Genomic DNA, 18,294 nt, shown 5'->3' on the forward strand with positions numbered 1-18,294 from the left:
AAGGAAAGGAAAGGAAAGGAAAGGAAAGGAAAGGAAAGGAAAGGAAAGGAAAGGAAAGGAAAGGAAAGGAAAGGAAAGGAAAGGAAAGGAAAAGAGAATGTGGTCAGGCCCTCCAAAGCCACACAGGGAGCCTGAATTGGGTTCTGTAGTAAGGGGGGCCCTTGGAGGGTTTGGAGGACCATGACACACTGAGAATGATATCTGGGAAACCTCAAGTCAGAGAACCTGTTGATGTCGAGTGGGAGTTGATCTAAGAAGTGTCTGACTCGGAAAAGCTGAACTCTACCCGAGAAGCAGCCAGGGAGAAATGTTTCCTTTTACCCTTCACCCTGCATCCCTTACAAGAAGCCCACTTCGAAAGGTGATTCCATATGCTAAAAAAGGGAAAAGATGAACAATTTGGTTTAACTTTACTTGGGCAGACAGACAGAAAAACAGGGAAAACATCTCCCATGTCTGGGGGCTCTTCCACCTTACCCTGAGGCTCAGATGAGAAGAAACAGGGCCAGCACACAGAGAGATGGCTGATCAGGCTGAGAGGATTAGCCAGGTGCTGAGATGACAACCCTGGAACTGACAGTGGGTGGGGGACCCCAACTGAGCTCTGCGCCATGTGCCCCAGTTGTATTGTCTGCCCAGCTGGAAATGGACATCTTTCCCCCAATCAGATCACCCCATCCCTGTCTTTGGAAGAGCAGATGACCACTTGCTACAGTGTGGGTTTCTGGGGCCCCCATGAGTGTGTGTTGGGACTGAGGACTTGTCTCAGCCTCTGAGGTAAGTAGAGTGTCACTGCCTGAGGGATTCCCAGGTGGGATTTGGTGCTCCCAACAGGAAACAGGGTCAGGAGAGTCTTCTGATCACACTTGGGTTCTAATTCCAACCCCGTTGCTTCCTGAATGTGCTGATGTGGCCAGGTCAGCTACCCAGTTTGAACCTCAGTGTCTTCCACAGTAAAGTAGGGAGAGTCACACCTTCTGCCTCTTGAGGTCTCAGAGCTAAGGATGGAAGTAAGGCACCAAGGTCAGATCCTTGACACTGAGTAGGTCTTCAAGAAAGCCGTAGCCACTTTCCTGTTTACTATGGGAGCAGCCATAATTATTGATTCTGTGCTTGGGAGACTCTTTCAGACTAGAAAGATGGGCTGGCTCGAGTATCGAGAGCCCTAACGTGAGCATGGGATCGGGAGCGACATGGGTTTTCCTTGGCCAGGGGATGACCCAGGGCTCTCTCTATGCGTGCGGGTAATAGACCCTGGTTGTCCAAAGCTCCAACCTGTTCAATTCAGCTGACAGTGGCTGCCTTCCCTCTATGCCCTACTTAGTGGGTCACCTTACTAGCATGACCAAGCTTGCCTCTTAAATGACCCGCTTGCCATGGGATCTGGGTTTGTCCCTGACTGTAGAAATGGGAACCTGAACAAGAGAACATATTTAATGGGATTCTAAATGTTGACTTCATCTTGTATTTCTTCAGCCCTTAATACTTGATGAATTTAGTCTTGGCATTGGGGTGTCCCTTTTACAAGAAAGAAGGAGAAGGGTAGGAGGATCCAGCTAACGCAGCAGAGACTGAGAAGAGGGTGGACCTCAGACTCAGATACAGAACATGAGGTGCCTTGTGTTTCTGAATGATAAGTCAGAGAGATCCCCAGACACCAAGAAAAGGTCCTAGGTGCAGAGAAGTCACCCAGGGGCTAAGGCTCAGACAGAAAAATGTTCCCCATAAAACAGGAGTACTTAGATTGATCACCAAAATCCATGCAAAAGAGTCAGGTGTGGTGGTTGAGGTATGGTGGTCCAGATGTGGTGGTCCAGGTGTGGTGGTCCAGGGGTGGCGATCCAGGTGTGATGGTCGAGATGTGGTGGTCCAGAAGTGGTGGTTCCAGTACTGGAGAAGTGGAGACTGGCCTTGCTGACCAGACAGCCTAGATCACAGTAAGCCCCACATCGCAGTAGGATATCCTGTCTCACAGAACAAGTTGGATGTCTCTGGAAGAATGGTATCCAAGGTTGACCTCTAAACTCTAAGTTCACATCCATGAATGAGGTAATTTACCACAACACCCACCTACACATACATGTACTCACATACACACATATGTGAACACATACACACACACACACACACACACACACACACACACACACAGAAAGACAGATCGAGAAAGAGAGACAGAGAGATTTGGGCTTCATAGTCAGGCTGAGCAGTCATCAGCTCTCTGCCTTAACTATGCGATTGAAGGGACATGAATGGACACAATGCCTGAGCATCGTCACAGAGGCTCCAGGAAGGTCACACATCTCTGCAAGCTGTGGAGCGCCATCTCTGCACAAGGCGCCATCTGCCCCGTGCAAGCCGGGCATCTCAGAGAGGTATCAGGTAAAACCTCCTCTGAAGATGGCTAACTGTCTTGTGATCCCAAGGCTTAATAGGATAAGCCTCAGTTCCGAGGAAAAGTTACTTGTGTGGAACACTGTTCCCCAAGGGGGCTGCTGGCAAAAGGAGTCATTATCTTCATCAGATGACCAAATCTGAGTCAGCCTGATCATGTGACTACCTGGGTGGCCCAGGTAGGCAAATGACTATTTCTATGCTTGCCTGGGCTATGCAGTGAGTTTCAAGCCAGCCCTGGCAATTTGGAGAGACCCTGTGTTTAAAAATATTAAAGAGAAGTAAGCCGGGTTCTGGGAGCCTCACTTAACAATGGAGTGCTTGCCTGGTTTGGGCAAGGTCCTAGATTCAGTCCCCAGGGTGAAGTAGATGATGTGAATAAGTCATTGGGCCCAGCCAAGTCCCCCCTTTCTCCTGTATCCTCTTGTTCAACCCGAGTTAGAGTTTCAGAAGCTGCTTCTTTCCTGAGGAGAGCAGGGACATCTTTAAAACCCAGTTCTAGGACCCAATAAAGATACTTGTTGGGGGGGTTGTTTTTATACTTTTTTGAGATAGGGTCCTGCTATGAATTCTGAGTTGGCCTGGGGTTCACAATCCTGCTATGCTAGCCTCCCACATACTGAGAATACAGGTGAACTCTTCTGGGCTCAGCTGGACTCAAGACCAGCTAAGCAAGCTTGGTGCTTGTATGTAATCTGTTTACCCTGAGCAATCATGCCACAATATACAGATATGGATACATCCATTTTAAGGTCAGGAAGACTGAGGCCCAAGGAGACAGCAGAAAGGTGGGGGTCCTTGAATGCATACAGAAAGTATATTACCAGCTTCCTACTATGAACCAATGGCCGTGCTGGACACTGGAGTGGTATTGGGGAAGGCATAAGAAGAAGAAAGAAAAATCCCTTCCTTACAAGTCAAAGCATCCAAACCCAACTGTGTGGCTTCAAGTCTGAACACCTTCCCCCCCCTCCCCACCGTTCAAAAACTGCCTCTTAGCAACCAGATATGGAGCTTGTTTTGTGGGCTCTGCAATGGAAAAGACCTCATTCCTTTTAGAGGCTCCAATTGATATTAACTAAGCCACTACATATGTGTCCTGAGTACCTACTATGTGCCACATCACTGTGGCATGACATGTCTAGTCATGTCACTAAACATGGAATAAACATGTCACTAAACATGGCATGGCTCTCTGCTCAGGTCACTAGAAGCCAGGCAGGAAGATGGACAGGGGGATTGGCTATGATTTCAGAAGGCAGGGTGTGGCTTTCTGATGGGAAGGGAGAGTCAGGGAAGGTTCCCTGGAGGAAGCTGTGGTCGAGCTGATGTGGGATGAGAGCTAGCAGCGCTGTGTCAGGAGGAAACAGGGATGCTCAGGGTGTCTAGAGAGATAGTGAGCTGTACTAGAAGGAGCGGGTGCTTGGTGAGGCAGGAGCTTTGGCCACAGCTTTAAAGGGGCAGAGGGGATGCCAGGGAAAGTAAGCAAATTCTCTGAGGTTTGCTGGGTTTCAGTATGAGACTGACTTTTATCCTGAGAGCAAGGACGGACAAAGGCAGGGCGTCTAGACGGAGGGAATGCTGGGTAAGCTATAGATGTGTCGGTAGAAGGAGCCATGGTGGCTTGTAGACAGAGGGAATGCTGGGTAAGCCACAGTAAAAGGAGCTATGGTGGGCATCTAGACATAGGAAATGCTGGATAAGCCGCAGATGTGGCAGTAGAAGGAGCCACAGTCCCCCTTTGTCTCTCATCCTCTTCCCACCCCACGTCTACTTCCTGTAACCCATTCCCTACTTAAGTGTCCCAGGGCTTCTTGCAAAGTTAACAAACCAACTCCCTCACCATTTCTAGTGGGCTAATTGCTCTGAATGCTCTAGCCTGAGCCTTCCAGTCTGATTCTGGCCCCCAGGGACCTCTCATTTGAGCCAGTGTTTCTGGAAACTTCTTGGGAGGCTCTCAGCACAGAAGTCTGACTGTTCTATCCCTGGCTACTCAACAGCCCAACAGGGACCAGCTCGCCAGCCTGAGATTGCCTAAAGGAAGACTCTACATAAACGATTGGGGGTTGGGGTGGTGCAGTGGTCTGTGACTCAGATCCCTAGACCCAGGGACAGCATGATGCTACCTTACGGCTCTTCTCTCCATGAAAGAATGAGGGAGGGGTAGAGTAGACTTGCAACCCTTTAGAGGTGTGTGCTCTCCCCACCCCGTCCCCAGACCCAGGAAGAACAGAATTTTACAACCCAAAGAAAGGCTCTCTGGTACTGCCCATGTTCAGAAATGATACGTGAGGGAGACTGGCAGGCGGATCACAGGGGCAGTGGGTCAGGGGCGAGTTCAGTTTCTCACATTCTGCTCTGCACGGGAAGCAGAGAGGCAGGCAGGAGTGTCTGTGGTCCTACTATGTGGCCAGCCCTTGCCCTTGCAAGCTGGCTAATTAAGTGTCTGGTCTTGAATCACAAAGACCTATGTTTTGACAACCAATCTACCTTCTGTGATAGTCTGTGCCAGGCATTGGTTTCCTTGTCTGTAACATGGGGATCGTGATAGAGGACTCTCCAAATAATATCCAAAATACAAGGTGAGCCAGGAACCCTGATGCGAACATTACTTATTGTATGTATACACATACCAGGACGTCACAGCACGAGGCACCCATGTTATTAGCATGCAGCCATGAAAAATAGACATGTGTTGACGTGACAGTAGCGCAGACTAGGAAGAACTGACTTTGATCATCGAGAATCTTCATGAAAGACAGACAGAGCTCAAAGCAGGGAGACCGGGATAGCTGAAACCTGTTCAAAGGGACACATGTCAGGCAGGTTCATAAACCATGACCCTCAAAGCAATAAGAGCTGACACTCAGGAGCCGTGGTGGCTTCCTTTAATCCAATTTGATTGGATTTGGGATCAGACACACCTCTGGATGTGTCTCTGTGGACCTTTCCAGAAAGGTTTCACCAGGGTGGGAAAATGTACTGAGAATTGTGGATGGTGCCATCCTGTGGGACTGAATACAACTAGGAAAGCAGGCTGAGCCCTGGCGTTCACCTCTCTCTGTGGATAACTGTGGATATCACATAGCACCCCAACCTTCTCAAGTCTCCTGCCACCATGGCTTCCTCAGTATGATGGAACGTGCCCTCGGCCCACATAAACTCTCCATTCTTATGCTGCCCGAGTCAGTGTTCCACCTAGAAAGCAGGAGTGATGATGCTAGCTATTTCTTACAGTTGTAAGACTCAAAGGACATAGTGTATGGGTAATGTGTAGTATGGTGACTGGTGAATGAGTCTTTGAGTTACTTGGTTCTGATGACTAAGGTTGGGGTGTGGCTTTTGATGACGATGTTGACGACAGTGATTAATATTGATGATGATGAATATAGCCATTATCCTAACCACATCTTAGTGTATGAAGGTAACGTGGATACTGTTGGCAAAGCTGTTGCTACTTTCTGTTGGACCACCCAGGGTGGAACTGGAAGAGTTGCACCTCTCCTTCATTATCATTTGGGTTGCCAAGGATCATGTTTGCGGTTCCTGCCTCTAAGCATCTCATATACTGCTGTCCACAGGGCCTGGAGTTTTCCAGACCATTGGGGCATCTCATGTGTCCATCTGCTTCTTCCTCCACTCATCCACCCATCCATCCACCTATCCACTCACATATCCATCCACTCAACTCAACACCTATTTATCCACTCATCCATCCATCCATCCATCCATCCATCCATCCATCCATCCATCCACCTATCCACTCACATATCCATCCATTCAACTCAACACCTATTTATCCACTCATCTATCCATCCATCCATCCATCCACCTACCCACCCATCCATCAATCCACCCATCTTCCACCCATCCATCCATCATCCACCCATCCACTCATCCATCCATGCACCCATCCATCCCTCCACCCATTCATATTTATATCCATCAATCCATCCCTCTATCCATCCACTCATTTATTCAGCCGTCCATCCACTCCACCCACCTATTCCATCCATCTGTCCATTAAGCTATACATCCGTCTTTCCTTTTCTCTGTCTTTCAGGTTAAAGTGCCACAATAAATGCACCAAAGAAGCCCCGCCCTGTCACCTCCTGATTATCCACCGAGGAGGTAAGTATTTAACACTTGTTACCCTGATGTGGGTTCTGGTGCTCAGGCTTCCAAGGCAGCCTCCCCACCCAGCTTGATTTCAGATACTTCCCGATCCCTATTGGGTGGTGGCAGAGACAGGTCAGTTTCACTCTTGCAGAGACCTCTCCTGATGCTGCTGCTCCTTCTTGTGATGTCAAAACTCTGCTCCTAAGATGTCAGTCAGTATAAATGGTCAGATGTTGCCGCCCAAAGAGCTCAGGCTGTGAGCTTCTGGATGCCCTCTCTCTTTCTCTGGGGACAGATGATTAATGAGCATCAATGTTATGCGTGTTTTGTTTTGTTTTATTTTGTTTTGTTTTACAACCTCTTGTTTATGGTCCTATCCTGTACCTGGTTCCTCCATTCTCCTTGCCGTTTAGGATATCCCAGACTAAATCACATGAGGTGGACCTTCCAGCCACCTCCCAGAAAGGAAGTAAAAGTCAGATATTGTCTTTTGTTTGGGAAGTTCTCTAAAGGCTCCTTCTCTCTCCCCTCACCCTGTCATCTTGTTTGTGATAGCTATCTGGGTTTGTTTCTTTTCCTTTAAGTATGCTTGCTTGCCATTTTGTTTCTCTCTCTCTTCTTTTCCTCCCCCTCTCCCCTTCCTTTCCCCTCTCCCTCTCTCCTTCCCTCCCTCTCTCTTTCCCTCCCTTTCTCCCTATCTCCTTCCCTCCCTCTCTCCCTCTCTCCTTCCCTCCCTCTCTCTTTCCCTCCCTTTCTCCCTATCTCCTTCCCTCCCTCTCTCCTTCCCTCCCTCTCTCTTTCCCTCCCTTTCTCCCTATCTCCTTCCCTCCTTCTCTCCCTCTCTACTTCCCTCCCTCTCTCCTTTCCTCCCTCTCTCTTTCCCTCCTTCTTCTCCCCCTCTCTCAGGCATTCTCTCTCCCTACAATGCTTTTATTCTTTGAGCATCTCAGACAAAGGGTTCTGAACATGCTCACCTTCCCCACCTCCTTCCATCCCCAGCCTCCCATCCCTTCCCACGCTGCTTTGAGTTCTTTCTTCTTCTCCTCCCCCCCTCCCCCACTGAGTCCAGTTTATGTCACCCAGCTAGTCCTGGTATTGGAGCTTGCCCTGGTGTGAGACCAATCTACTAGGGGTCACACATCATTAAAGAAATGAAACTTCTCCCTGGGTTTTCAAGGGAAGCCTGTTCTTCTCATTCGGGCCTGATCATGTTCTGTCTTTTTAATGCTTATTCAAGGCCTGATCTTGTCTCCCCTGATTGGAGATCACCCTCTCCCAGTAAAACTCTTCCCTACAGGGTAATCCTACTTTAGCTCCTTCCCCAAAGCAGTGAACCCACACTTCTCTTTACTCAAAGAACCCACACTTCTCTTTACAGCAAAGGTGTGGTCCATGCATGTGTGTGAACCAGACACTTCTTGCCCCTGCCCCAGAGATGATGGATCAGTGCTTGCCTTTTTGAATTGGATCTGGTGTGTGTGTGGTGGTGGTGGGGGTCCTATGCACATCACAAGCCGGAAGGATTGTTCATGAACAAGAGTTGTACCAACTCATACGCTGATGAGGGCCAAGCAAACATCCTGAATGAGAGAAGCTGGGTAAATGGAGCCTGGGACACTGGAAAGTCCAGGCAGTACTGCTCAGAGAGGGTACGCAACTATAGTATCCAGACAGACAGACTTATGTCACCTATGTCTGTGACATTTCAAGTAGAAGCCTGTGTGGTTTTAGGAGCCTTAGACTTTCTGCTGAGTGTTAGCGACTTCCTAGCCAGCTGTCAGCCACTGCCCCATCTCTAGGTTGGCTGGAGCCTCAGATCTGCCAGAGAGCAAGCTTAAGACACAAGCTTAAACCGGGCTGGATCTCCCGTCTCCATCCTCCCATCTCCCCTGGCATTACTCAGCTCAGACATGGCCTGGGAGTATCCACCCAGTTTAAGAATGAACCTAAGAGAAGCTTCAGGCAAGAAGTGAGTTTTCCCCTAAAGCAGGCTCAGAGCTGTCAGAGGCAGTTGGGTTTTGATGTTTTTCCCACCTTGGGTCTCCATGAAGAGAGAAGGATGGGAGGAGTGTTTGGCTCCCTCCTCTCCTGCCTCTTCCCACTCTGCAACCTTAACACTCCTAGCAAGGCTATTTTGAAACCTGAGTTCACACAGCTCCAGAGCCCCAGTCCAAGGTCAGCATCACTGGGGAATTTTGCCTCCCACTGAATCCCACCCCGTAGTGGGTGCTTTGAAGGTTAACTCCCCCAGGAAGTTGAGACCCAGGCTGTAGGAGGGTGAGCCTCCCCCAGAGTCTGGTATTTGGAGAAGACCTCCTTCCTCCCACCTGCCTTCAAGGCCAAGCTCCCTGGGCCCCAGGAGGGCTGGTGTCTTGCAAGTAAATCAAAGAGAACTTTCCTGAGGAAGTCCACTGGCTTCTTGCACTCTCCCCCCCCCCCACCTCCCTGTTGGTGGGAAGTTGAAAATAGAGTCTGTTTCCATGGTAATGGCAGCTCAGGCTAAGCAGAGAAATTAAATCCCTGGGTCAGAGTAAAGCTTTAATTCTACATCCCTCACCCCCCACCCCCCACCCCAACAAGACACAACTAAGAAGGAGAGGTGCAAGACAGGCAGGCAAATCTGAACTTGAGCGGACTCGCTACTGTTGCACGCTGTGTTCCTTATGAGTGACAGAAATAACAAGAGGCAGGCGCTTGAGGATGGAGTCCTTCTGCCCCACAGGAAGCAGCTATTTAGCATCACTTGCCTGTGTGCCCAGCTCTGGCTCTGGGTGTGACACCCAGGGGGACGGCTAAAGGAGCTGTGCCATTATTGTCAGTATCCATAGTTATTTGGGACAAATGCAGCCCAGTGTGTGGCAGTTTTCTTAGTCCTGATAAACTCCATACATAACAAAAGACATCCTAATGTCCAGTTAGAACACACAGGGACAGGTGCCCATCATGATGCGTGCGCTAATTGCAGACCTCCAGGGATCAGGGACCTCTTACATCGCAAGCGAAGTTCAAGGCATTAAGTCCTGTGCAGTAGCATCCGTGTGGGAGAAAAGAAGAAACAAAAGAGAACAGCTTCCCGTTTCTCTTGTCCAAAAACACATGTGAGGGGATAGGTAATTAAAATAAAAAATGTCTGAAAAAAATATGTAGATGCTGAGGTGGTGGCTCAGTTGTTAACTTCGTCCCTGCCATTCTGCCACACATGATGAGGACCTGGGCTTTGAGCCCCAGAAGGCATGCCCAAATGCCAGGGTGACAGGACACACCTGTAACACCAGTGCTGGGGGATGGGGTCTAAGTGGGCAGGTCTCTGAAGCTCATTGGCTAGCCAGTGAAGCCCAACTGATGTGCTCCAGGTTGAGTGTCAGAGCCCATCTCTAAAAATTAAGGGAGGGCTGGAGAGATGGCTCAGTGGTTAAGGGCACTGACTGCTCTTCCAGAGGTCCTGAGTTCAATTCCCAGCAACCACATGGTGGCTCACAATCATCCATAATGGGATCTGATGCCCTCTTCTGGTGTGTCTGAAGACAGCCACAGTGTACTCACATATATTAAATAAATACATAAATCTTAATTTAAAAAAAATTAAGGGAGAGTGAGATCAAGGAAAGACCTAGGGTGACCCCTGGGCCACCACACGCACACCCACATGTACACACACCCATGTGACACATCTAGAGTGACAAATACCTTAGTATACCTTGCATGGACACACACACACACACGCACACACACACTATGCACATAATATGAAGAGTATAAAAACCACAGAGCACACCCAGAACATTTGTCATGGTGATTCATGGCTATCATTTCTAGTGTTTCTAGTGTCACTGGTAGGTTTCAAAGTGGGATCTGACCTGGGCTGTCCTGACAAGACCAAAGCCAACGTGATACTTAGACTCTCTCTGTTATTTTTACCCTACGGACCCAGCAAGGTTAGTGCGAACGGAGTCGGTGCCCTGTGACATCAACAACCCCGTCCGGAAGCCTGCCCGATATTCAGATCTCCACATCAGTCAAACTCTCCCCAAAACCAACAAAATCAACAAGGTAAGGTGTGGCTTTTACGGGGTGAGGGGTAGTGGGGGCAGACAGTGGTGACTGAGCCAGATGGTGGGTGGGAAGGGAGAGAGGCTGGAGATGGGGTGTGGCACTCACTCTCCTGGGCTTTCCTGGTTCTGGGTGGTTTATATGCAGTAAAGCTTGCAGGGAGGAGGGAAACCATCCTGTGATCGGTGAAGAGATACTCGAGGCAGACTGCATCTGGTTTAGAAGTAGGCCTATGGAAATGAGGCAGGATGAATGGGGACTAGGGGGGCAGAAGGGAGTTTCCATGGTATTCCAGACCCTGGCTGTTCTGGCTGGGATGTCCCCACATCTGCCAGAGCAGCTGTGTACACGGTGGTGGGCTTTCTGAGCATCTGTTGAACTAAGGGCTGGTGATCTTCTTAGCTTCTGGTAGGGAATTAGATGGATGGATAGCTATCACTGGGGGGCCCTTAGCAACAGCTGGGTTAATGTCTTCCCTCTGGCGGATGGCCAGCAGCAGGCGGCTCTCTGTACTTCTTTCCTTCTGACATGATCCATCTATGTTGCCTTTGGTGTGTGTGCCTTTGGGCTGTGCTGAGATTGGCCCAGGAACAATTCCACCCCATGCTAGAAGCTGGTTTTGCATATGTCAGGAGGCGGTTTCTCGGGGCTCACAAAGCCTCTTGTTTATTGTGTTGAAGGTGGATAATGTGTGGTGTGATCTTAGAGATGGGGGAAGTCACAGATCTGGAAGCAGGTACCAGATGAGCATCTTGGTGACAGTGGAGCTTCCCCTTGGAGAAGTGTGGCCTTGCTTCCCCGAGTTGGCCCTTCACCATCCTCTCTCTCCTCTCAGGAGCCAGAGTGGGTCTTAATGGGCATTACTCAAAAGGCTGTCATCCTGTCTAAAACCCACCTACTGGTTTTGCTGGTGGCTGGGAGCAATTCTAGTTTATGTATTTCTTTTCCATCTTTCTTGTGCATGTGTGTACATGGCTTTGCATATCTGTGGGTGCTCGTGTGTGGGCCGCGTGTATCCATGTGTGATGACACACATGTACATGTGTGATAAGCGTGTATGTGTGTGTGTGTGTGTGTGTGTGTGTGTGTGTGGAGGTCAGAGGTTGATGTCCAGAATATCCTTGTGAGCTCTTGAATCTTAATGAAGAATGGCCTCAATTACATCCAGAGCTTGACTCTAGGGCTATTTCTGCTTTTGCCACTGGCTATGGGCCATTGTCTTTATTGTTAGTTCCTGGGGCAGTCACCTCTGGCTCCTTGTCACTTCAGGTCTGCATTTGAAAGAACCTGTGTTCTGGGGTCAGGGCAAGCTGCCACCAGTCTTGATGGCTGTGGAACTCTAGGCAAGTGACTTGCTCTCTGTGGACTCAAGTTTGAAGTTGTCCTCTATATAAAATGGGCACATTCCAGCTGTCTACTGCTATACAGCAAACCACTCCCAAATCAGCAGTGTATAAAACCCACCCTTTCATTATGTTTACTGTCTTCTGGCTAGAGGCTAGGAGTTGGGACAGAGAACCATGGGAGGGTGTGTGTGTGTGTGTGTGTGTGTGTGTGTGTGATTTTGCTTTTGTCATGGGATATCCAGAGGCTCTATTGGGAAACCACTTACAACTGGTGGCTAGTGGCATCCAGAACCAGGCCATGTTCGCCCACTATCCGCTTTCCCGTGACTCAAGCTACACCCACACTGTCTGTTGCTACTTTTGCATCATGATAACAGCAGCAGAGTTGATGAGTCACAAGAAGACCTAGGCAGCTGGAACCCCCTGATGTTTACCACCAATTCCTTCACAGTTTTACAGGATTCTTCTCTCTTAGGGCTGGTGCCTGGGCTGGGGAGGATTAAAGTCAGCCAGAACGACCACCTGTAGCCTGTTCTTCCTCCCAATGTGGCTGCCTCACGGCATCTGTGTTCCTTACATGGTGGCTCATGGGCCCTAGGCAGTGTTATTTCCAGCGTTTGTTCCTAACGAGGCACCCACACATTGTGGGACTTGAGATTAGGCAAGGTAGACTCCAGCTTTGGGTCACTGTTTTATGCACTCACAGTGGCCGATAACAACACCAGTTCTGGAGAGCTCCCCCACCCCCAACCCCAGACAGCATTAAATAACATTTGAAAATTCTCTGTGCCTCCTGGTGCAGACTGATGCTCAGGGAACTGTAACAAGTGTTGTCTTTGATCTCACAGGGCTTCAAGCAAAACATCAAGCCAGGGCCCCTTTCCTTTGGTTGTTTTGTGGGAGTCTCAAGGCTGGTCTAAGGGGATGAACACTTAGTGTGTGCAAACCCCCAGCTTCCAACTGTGGCTCTGCTGAGAGGAGGGAGGAAGGAAGGAAGGAAGGAAGGAAGGAAGGAAGGAAGGAAGGAAGGGAGGGAGGGAGGAAACTTCTAAAAGGGGACCTCCCACTGGGACAGCTGAGGGGCTCAGTTAGCTTATCCCTCCAGAACAGAATGCATATCTACCTTAAAACCCATCTTTTCTTCTGTGACACTGTCAGGGGGCAGGAGTTCAAAGCCACTCAGAGACCTTTCCGTCTGGCATAGCCAGTGCTGGAGCCTCTTGATGTCAGATGGGCCAAAAACACGGGGCAGACAGATGAGCCACAGTGACATCGTTCTGCTTGTCTGCCAGGAGGGGCACTCGGGAAGGGACAGAAATTGGCCTCTGCACAGACAGTGGCTTTGCCACAGAGGTGGACAGGCTCTCTCTTGTCAGGCTGGGCTATTTTTTTTTTTTTTTTTTTTTTTTTGCCTCATTCTTGTCTTACTGGCTTCGTGCAGATTCTCATTGTCAGTCGTGATGTGGTTAGTGAACAGATTTCACAGCCAATTTGCTCTGAAGGGTCTCTGCTCCTGTTTTTTTTTTGTTTGGCCTCTCGTCTGGGCCCAATCCATCCCGGTTCACAGAGGCTCTGATTCCTCATCCCGCAGGTTGGCAGAAGGTAGATTTTGGAGTCAGAAAGCTTGGTTGGGCTTGGTTTTGTAGCACAGCTCCTTAATCTGCCGTGCTGCTGTGAGCATGACCAGCTCAGTGTCCGTTTGCCTTTGTTTTTCCTTCCATAGAATGGGCAAGGTGGGAGTGATGGAGAGGAATGGATGTGTGGGGTGTGTAAAGGATTTAGTCTAACAGTAGGTGCTCAGGAATGGAGGAGGGTGAAGAGGAGAAGGATGAGGGGAAGAAGGAGGGAGAGGGAGAAGAAAAGGAGGGAGAGGAAGAGGAGGAGGCAAGAGGATAGGAGAGGAGGGGGAGGAAGAGGAAGAAGGAGAGGAGGAGGATGGAGAAAAAGAAGATGATAGAGAGGAAGAGGATGGAGAGGGAGAAGAGGAGGAGGGAGAGGAAAAGGGACAGGAAGAGGAGGAGGCAAGAGGATAGGAGAGGAGGGGGAGGAAGGAGGGGAAACACAGTAATGGAATAAACAAAGACAGAAGGGGTGAAGGAAAAAGGTAAAGGAAGAAGAAAGGAGAAGAAAGATGAAGGAAAATGGAAATGAGAGGATTAAATGCTGAAAAAGAATAAAAGAAGTAAAAGAATCAGGAGGAAGCAACAGGAGGAGCGAGGGCATGGAGGAGACATTGAGGGATGGAAGAGGTAAGAAAGTCTGCATAAGGAAAGAAGCTGGATACAGTCCAGCATCTGCAGCCCCAGAGAATATTCCATAGGACCAGTGTCCAACACTCAGAGCATCAAAACAGCCATCCTCAGAGGCAACCAAGGCCTTGGCTCTTCCTGCTGTGAGCAGGAGGTTGGAAGATCAGGCATGCTGGCTTGTTACAGTTACAGGGAACAGAGCCCTATCTAGCCAGCTCATTAAAGTGAGCTGCTGTAAGGGTTGCCAAGAGGCAAGACAAGAGGCAACAGCAGAGCAGGCCACTCTTGAGGAACTGGGCTCTCTAAAAGTAGACCTGGGGGATGGCTTTATGTCAGATGGGCTGCCTGACCCCAGTGACACCAGGACTTTGCTTTTAAAGATCCATTGTTTCAATTGGGTGGAGGTGGGTGTGTGCACATAAGTGCAGGTACGCAAGGCGGCCAGAAGATGGCGCTGGTTTCCCTGGGGCCGGAGCTACAACAGCTATGAGCCTTGTATTATGGGTGCTGGGACCTAAGCTTGTGCACACTTCACCACAGATTCATCTGTCTAGCTCCAGACACAGTTGTTCTAAAGCTATGAAAAGGTGAAGCCGCTAAAACAACCCAAAAACGCTTTTATGAAAAACAAAAACCAAAAAAACAAATTCCACCTGATTTCAAAACAGAATAAATATCTATGGTAATCAAAACTAAAAGAAAAACCCAGAGGGCAAACAATCCCAGGAGAGGATGTTCACTGTGGCTGAGGCTGACTGCTGAACCATCCCCATGTACCATTCTCACTGGCCCAAGAGACTGAGATATGTCACCACATGGAGCACTGGCTCAGAGGGTAAGAAAACTGCTCAGGGTAGGGTGTGGATGTAAACCGGCTCAGCTACTCTAGAGAGCCACATATGTGCATACAAACCTCATTATAAATATTTATAGTAGCTTTACCCTCACACACACACACACACAAAGGAAGCAACCCCAACCAGGAGCAGCAGCCTAGATGTCCCTCACTGGGCGATAATTCACAAATCATGCATCCGAACGGCAGAGTTTTTCTCAGGACTGCCGAATTCATCATGTTCATAAAGATGCCTTCTCAAGGGTTGGAAGAAGGAATGCCTCTTCCTGCTCCTGGTGGCTTCTACAGTCCCTGACTTCTGGTGGCATCCCTCTAGAGTCTGCCTGTCTTCACATCCTCTTCTCTTCGTGTCTCTCCTCTTTCCTGTCTGTCATGAGGCTATTCATCCTTAGAGTCAGGACCCAGTCTGCCTCTCGATCTTTGTCTTTGTTACATCAGCAATGGCCCTTGTTCTAACTGGGATTGGGTCCTAAACATCAGGGTGATGTGTCTTGCAGGAGGGCACATTAAACCCACTGACTGCTCTCTGAAGTTCATCCAGCGAGGCCATTCTGTACACACACTGAAGGACTCCATCTTTGCTGGATGGAGCTTCCCTTGGAGTTGGTCTGAGGGCGAGACAGATAATGCAGGACCCAGCTGCACGCTGGGGAAGATGCCGAAGGCTCACTCCCACGCTCTCTCGAGCTGCCAGGCTGTTGATTCTTTAATAAACACTTGGGAGGAGAAGTGTCAGAGCCAGGGAACAGTTCTCTGGGCACCTCGGCATGGGGCCCCTCCAGATCAAAGAGTCACAGAGACTGCACGGCTGCCCCCTCTGCAGATTTCATTATGTGGTAACCTCTCCTACCTCAGGTTCCAGCAGCGAGCATGAAGGAGATTCCAGAAACTTTCCTCTGCATCTGGGTGCAAGCCCTTTAAGTGGACTGGCTCAGGTGTTTTGTCTCTGTGTGTATGTGTTGGAGGCCATATACCTGAGCAGCCAGAGGTTGACTTTAGATGTCTTTCTCTGTCACCTGTTACTCTCTACCTTATTCTTGTTTTAGATAGGGTCTCTCACAGATCTAGGCTAGACTCTGGAAGGATCTAAAAATTTCAGAAGGGGCAGCCATTGCTGAAGAAGCTGGCTTGGGAGCCCCTTCCTGCCCAGCTCATCCTATCTGCTGCATCTCTGCCTCCCCACCTGTCCCTGACCCCTGCCCTGTTTTTCTTTCCACAGGACCACATCCCTGTCCCTTACCAGCCAGACTCCAGCAGCAATCCCTCCTCCACGACGTCCTCCACGCCCTCCTCACCGGCACCCCCCCTCCCTCCCAGCGCCACGCCGCCTTCTCCCCTGCACCCCTCCCCGCAGTGCCCAAGACAGAAAAAGAACTTCAACCTGCCAGGTACTTCTGTGCTGTGGAGACAGGTGGATACCATCAGAGGGGAAGAGATGGGAGTGGGTTTTGGGGTCCTTGCCAAAGCCAGCCAGGATAGGGGGCCAGCTCTTGCCTGAAAGCAATGGGTTGATAATCAGAGAGGGTCTGGGAGACTTGCAGGTGTGTGTTCAGCAGACACGGGACAATTGCCATGCAATGCCACATTTCATCTTTTGGGGGAACGTAAAGTAAGACTCATCGGCTCTGCCTGACAGACAAAGAAACTGAGGCACGGAGACTCTTAGAGGTGTGTTCTTTGCTTAGCATCCAACTGATGTCTTTACCGAGCTAAGTCACAAGACAGAGGTACCTGCCCAGAGTTGGCAGTTGTTCAGTGAGACAAACTGGTTGGGATTGGTAGCCGGGTGCTGTGCTGAGGACCCTGGGGACAACATGCCAGAGCAGGGTTCCTTCTCAAATCTCAGCCCAGCTCCCAATCTTGGCTCAGAATGGTGTGTGTGAGGCCCTGGATCCAAGATCCCCATCTGCTTATCCTGCTCTAGCTGTGTGACCTCTGGTTCCCGTCGCTCAGCTCACATTTCCCTAAGCAAATAGTGGATGAGCGGCTCATGAGAGACATGGAGACCCAATTGTCCTTAGACCCGAGAAAGGGTCTTTGTCTGCCTTCAAGTGGATCAGACCTTAGACTCTTGCTGCCTCCTCTTGGACCCTCCCGTAGGGCCCAAGAATGCTGTGCCAACCAGGTTGTCATTATTACAGTACTCCAAAAATGGCTGGTGAGGTTGCCAGTGTGGAAAGTCCTTGCCATAGAAGCATGAGGGCCTGAGTTAATAATGTTTAAGAAGGAAGGAAGGAAGGAAGGAAGGAAGGAAGGAAGGAAGAAAGAAAGAAAGAAAGAAAGAAAGAAAGAAAGAAAGAAAGAAAGAAAGAAAGAAAGAAAGAAAGAAAGAAAGAAAGAAAGAAAGAAAGAAAGAAAGAAAGAAAGAGAAAAAAAGAGAGCCTGGTATACTGATACATGCTTGAAACCTCAGCACAGGGGAGCTCGAAAGAGATGGATCATGGGAGCTCACTGGCATCCAGCCCAGTCATATTGTTGAGGGATAGCTGAAGTGACAGCATTTCATAAAACAAGGTGAAAAGAACCTTGGGAATGGCACCTAAGGATGTGCACACACCAAACACACGCACACTCACATGCACTTGCACACACACACACACACACACACACACACACACAAATGCTACTGGAGTCACCCTCTGGGGAAGCTATAGTTTGTCGGCTGAAGTTTTCAATGGATTCAGCAATGTCACCTCTAGGAATCTCTATTCAGACGCTCATGCAAGAACACCAGGATCTGTGTGTAAAGACGTTAGCCATTGCCGCAGTGAAGAGTTGAAACCATGTCAAGTATCCATCAGAGGAAAGGCTGAATGTACTGGAAAGGATGCTCGGCCGCCATTCAAAGGGACTCAGTACTCTACCGAGATTTCCCAGCATGCAAAGGGGTTCATTGTGGGGTTTTAAGTGGGAAGAATAAGATATACAAAATAATTGGTATACTATTCTTGTTCATTGTGAATTCTTTTCACATATTCGTGCATTGCAAATATAAAATCAGCCAGTACTTCATGGTTGTTGCTAGTGAGCAGAGGGGTTGTGACTTCCTTGCTTGCAGTGTTGGGGATTGAACCTAGGGCCTTGGTTGTGAGGCGAGCGCTACATGATGGGAGTATCATGCCTGGCTCATGTGTGTAGCTCATAAAGGAAGCTTCAGTGTGGTTCTCACCCTGAGTAGCTGCACCATTTGATATCCCCACCGGCACAGAAACACATAGGCTTTTTCTCCTCTCCTCTCCTCTCCTCTCCTCTCCTCTCCTCTCCTCTCCTCTCCTCTCCT

At 49.3% G+C, this 18,294-nt stretch overlaps 1 protein-coding gene across 1 annotated transcript in view; it reads left to right on the plus strand.

Annotated features, from left to right (window-relative positions):
• Ksr2 (kinase suppressor of ras 2) overlaps positions 1-18,294 on the plus strand; it is a 368,380-nt gene that overhangs the window by 276,459 nt on the left and 73,627 nt on the right. Inside the window, exons 8-10 of the mRNA XM_029476906.1 lie at positions 6,458-6,525; positions 10,439-10,563; positions 16,234-16,402. Of these exons, the coding sequence (XP_029332766.1) occupies positions 6,458-6,525; positions 10,439-10,563; positions 16,234-16,402 (362 nt within the window). The remainder of the gene's footprint in view (positions 1-6,457; positions 6,526-10,438; positions 10,564-16,233; positions 16,403-18,294) is intronic.

Source organism: Mus caroli, chromosome 5, assembly GCF_900094665.2.
Source record: "Mus caroli chromosome 5, CAROLI_EIJ_v1.1, whole genome shotgun sequence".
In the NCBI taxonomy this organism is placed as follows: domain Eukaryota; kingdom Metazoa; phylum Chordata; class Mammalia; order Rodentia; family Muridae; genus Mus; species Mus caroli.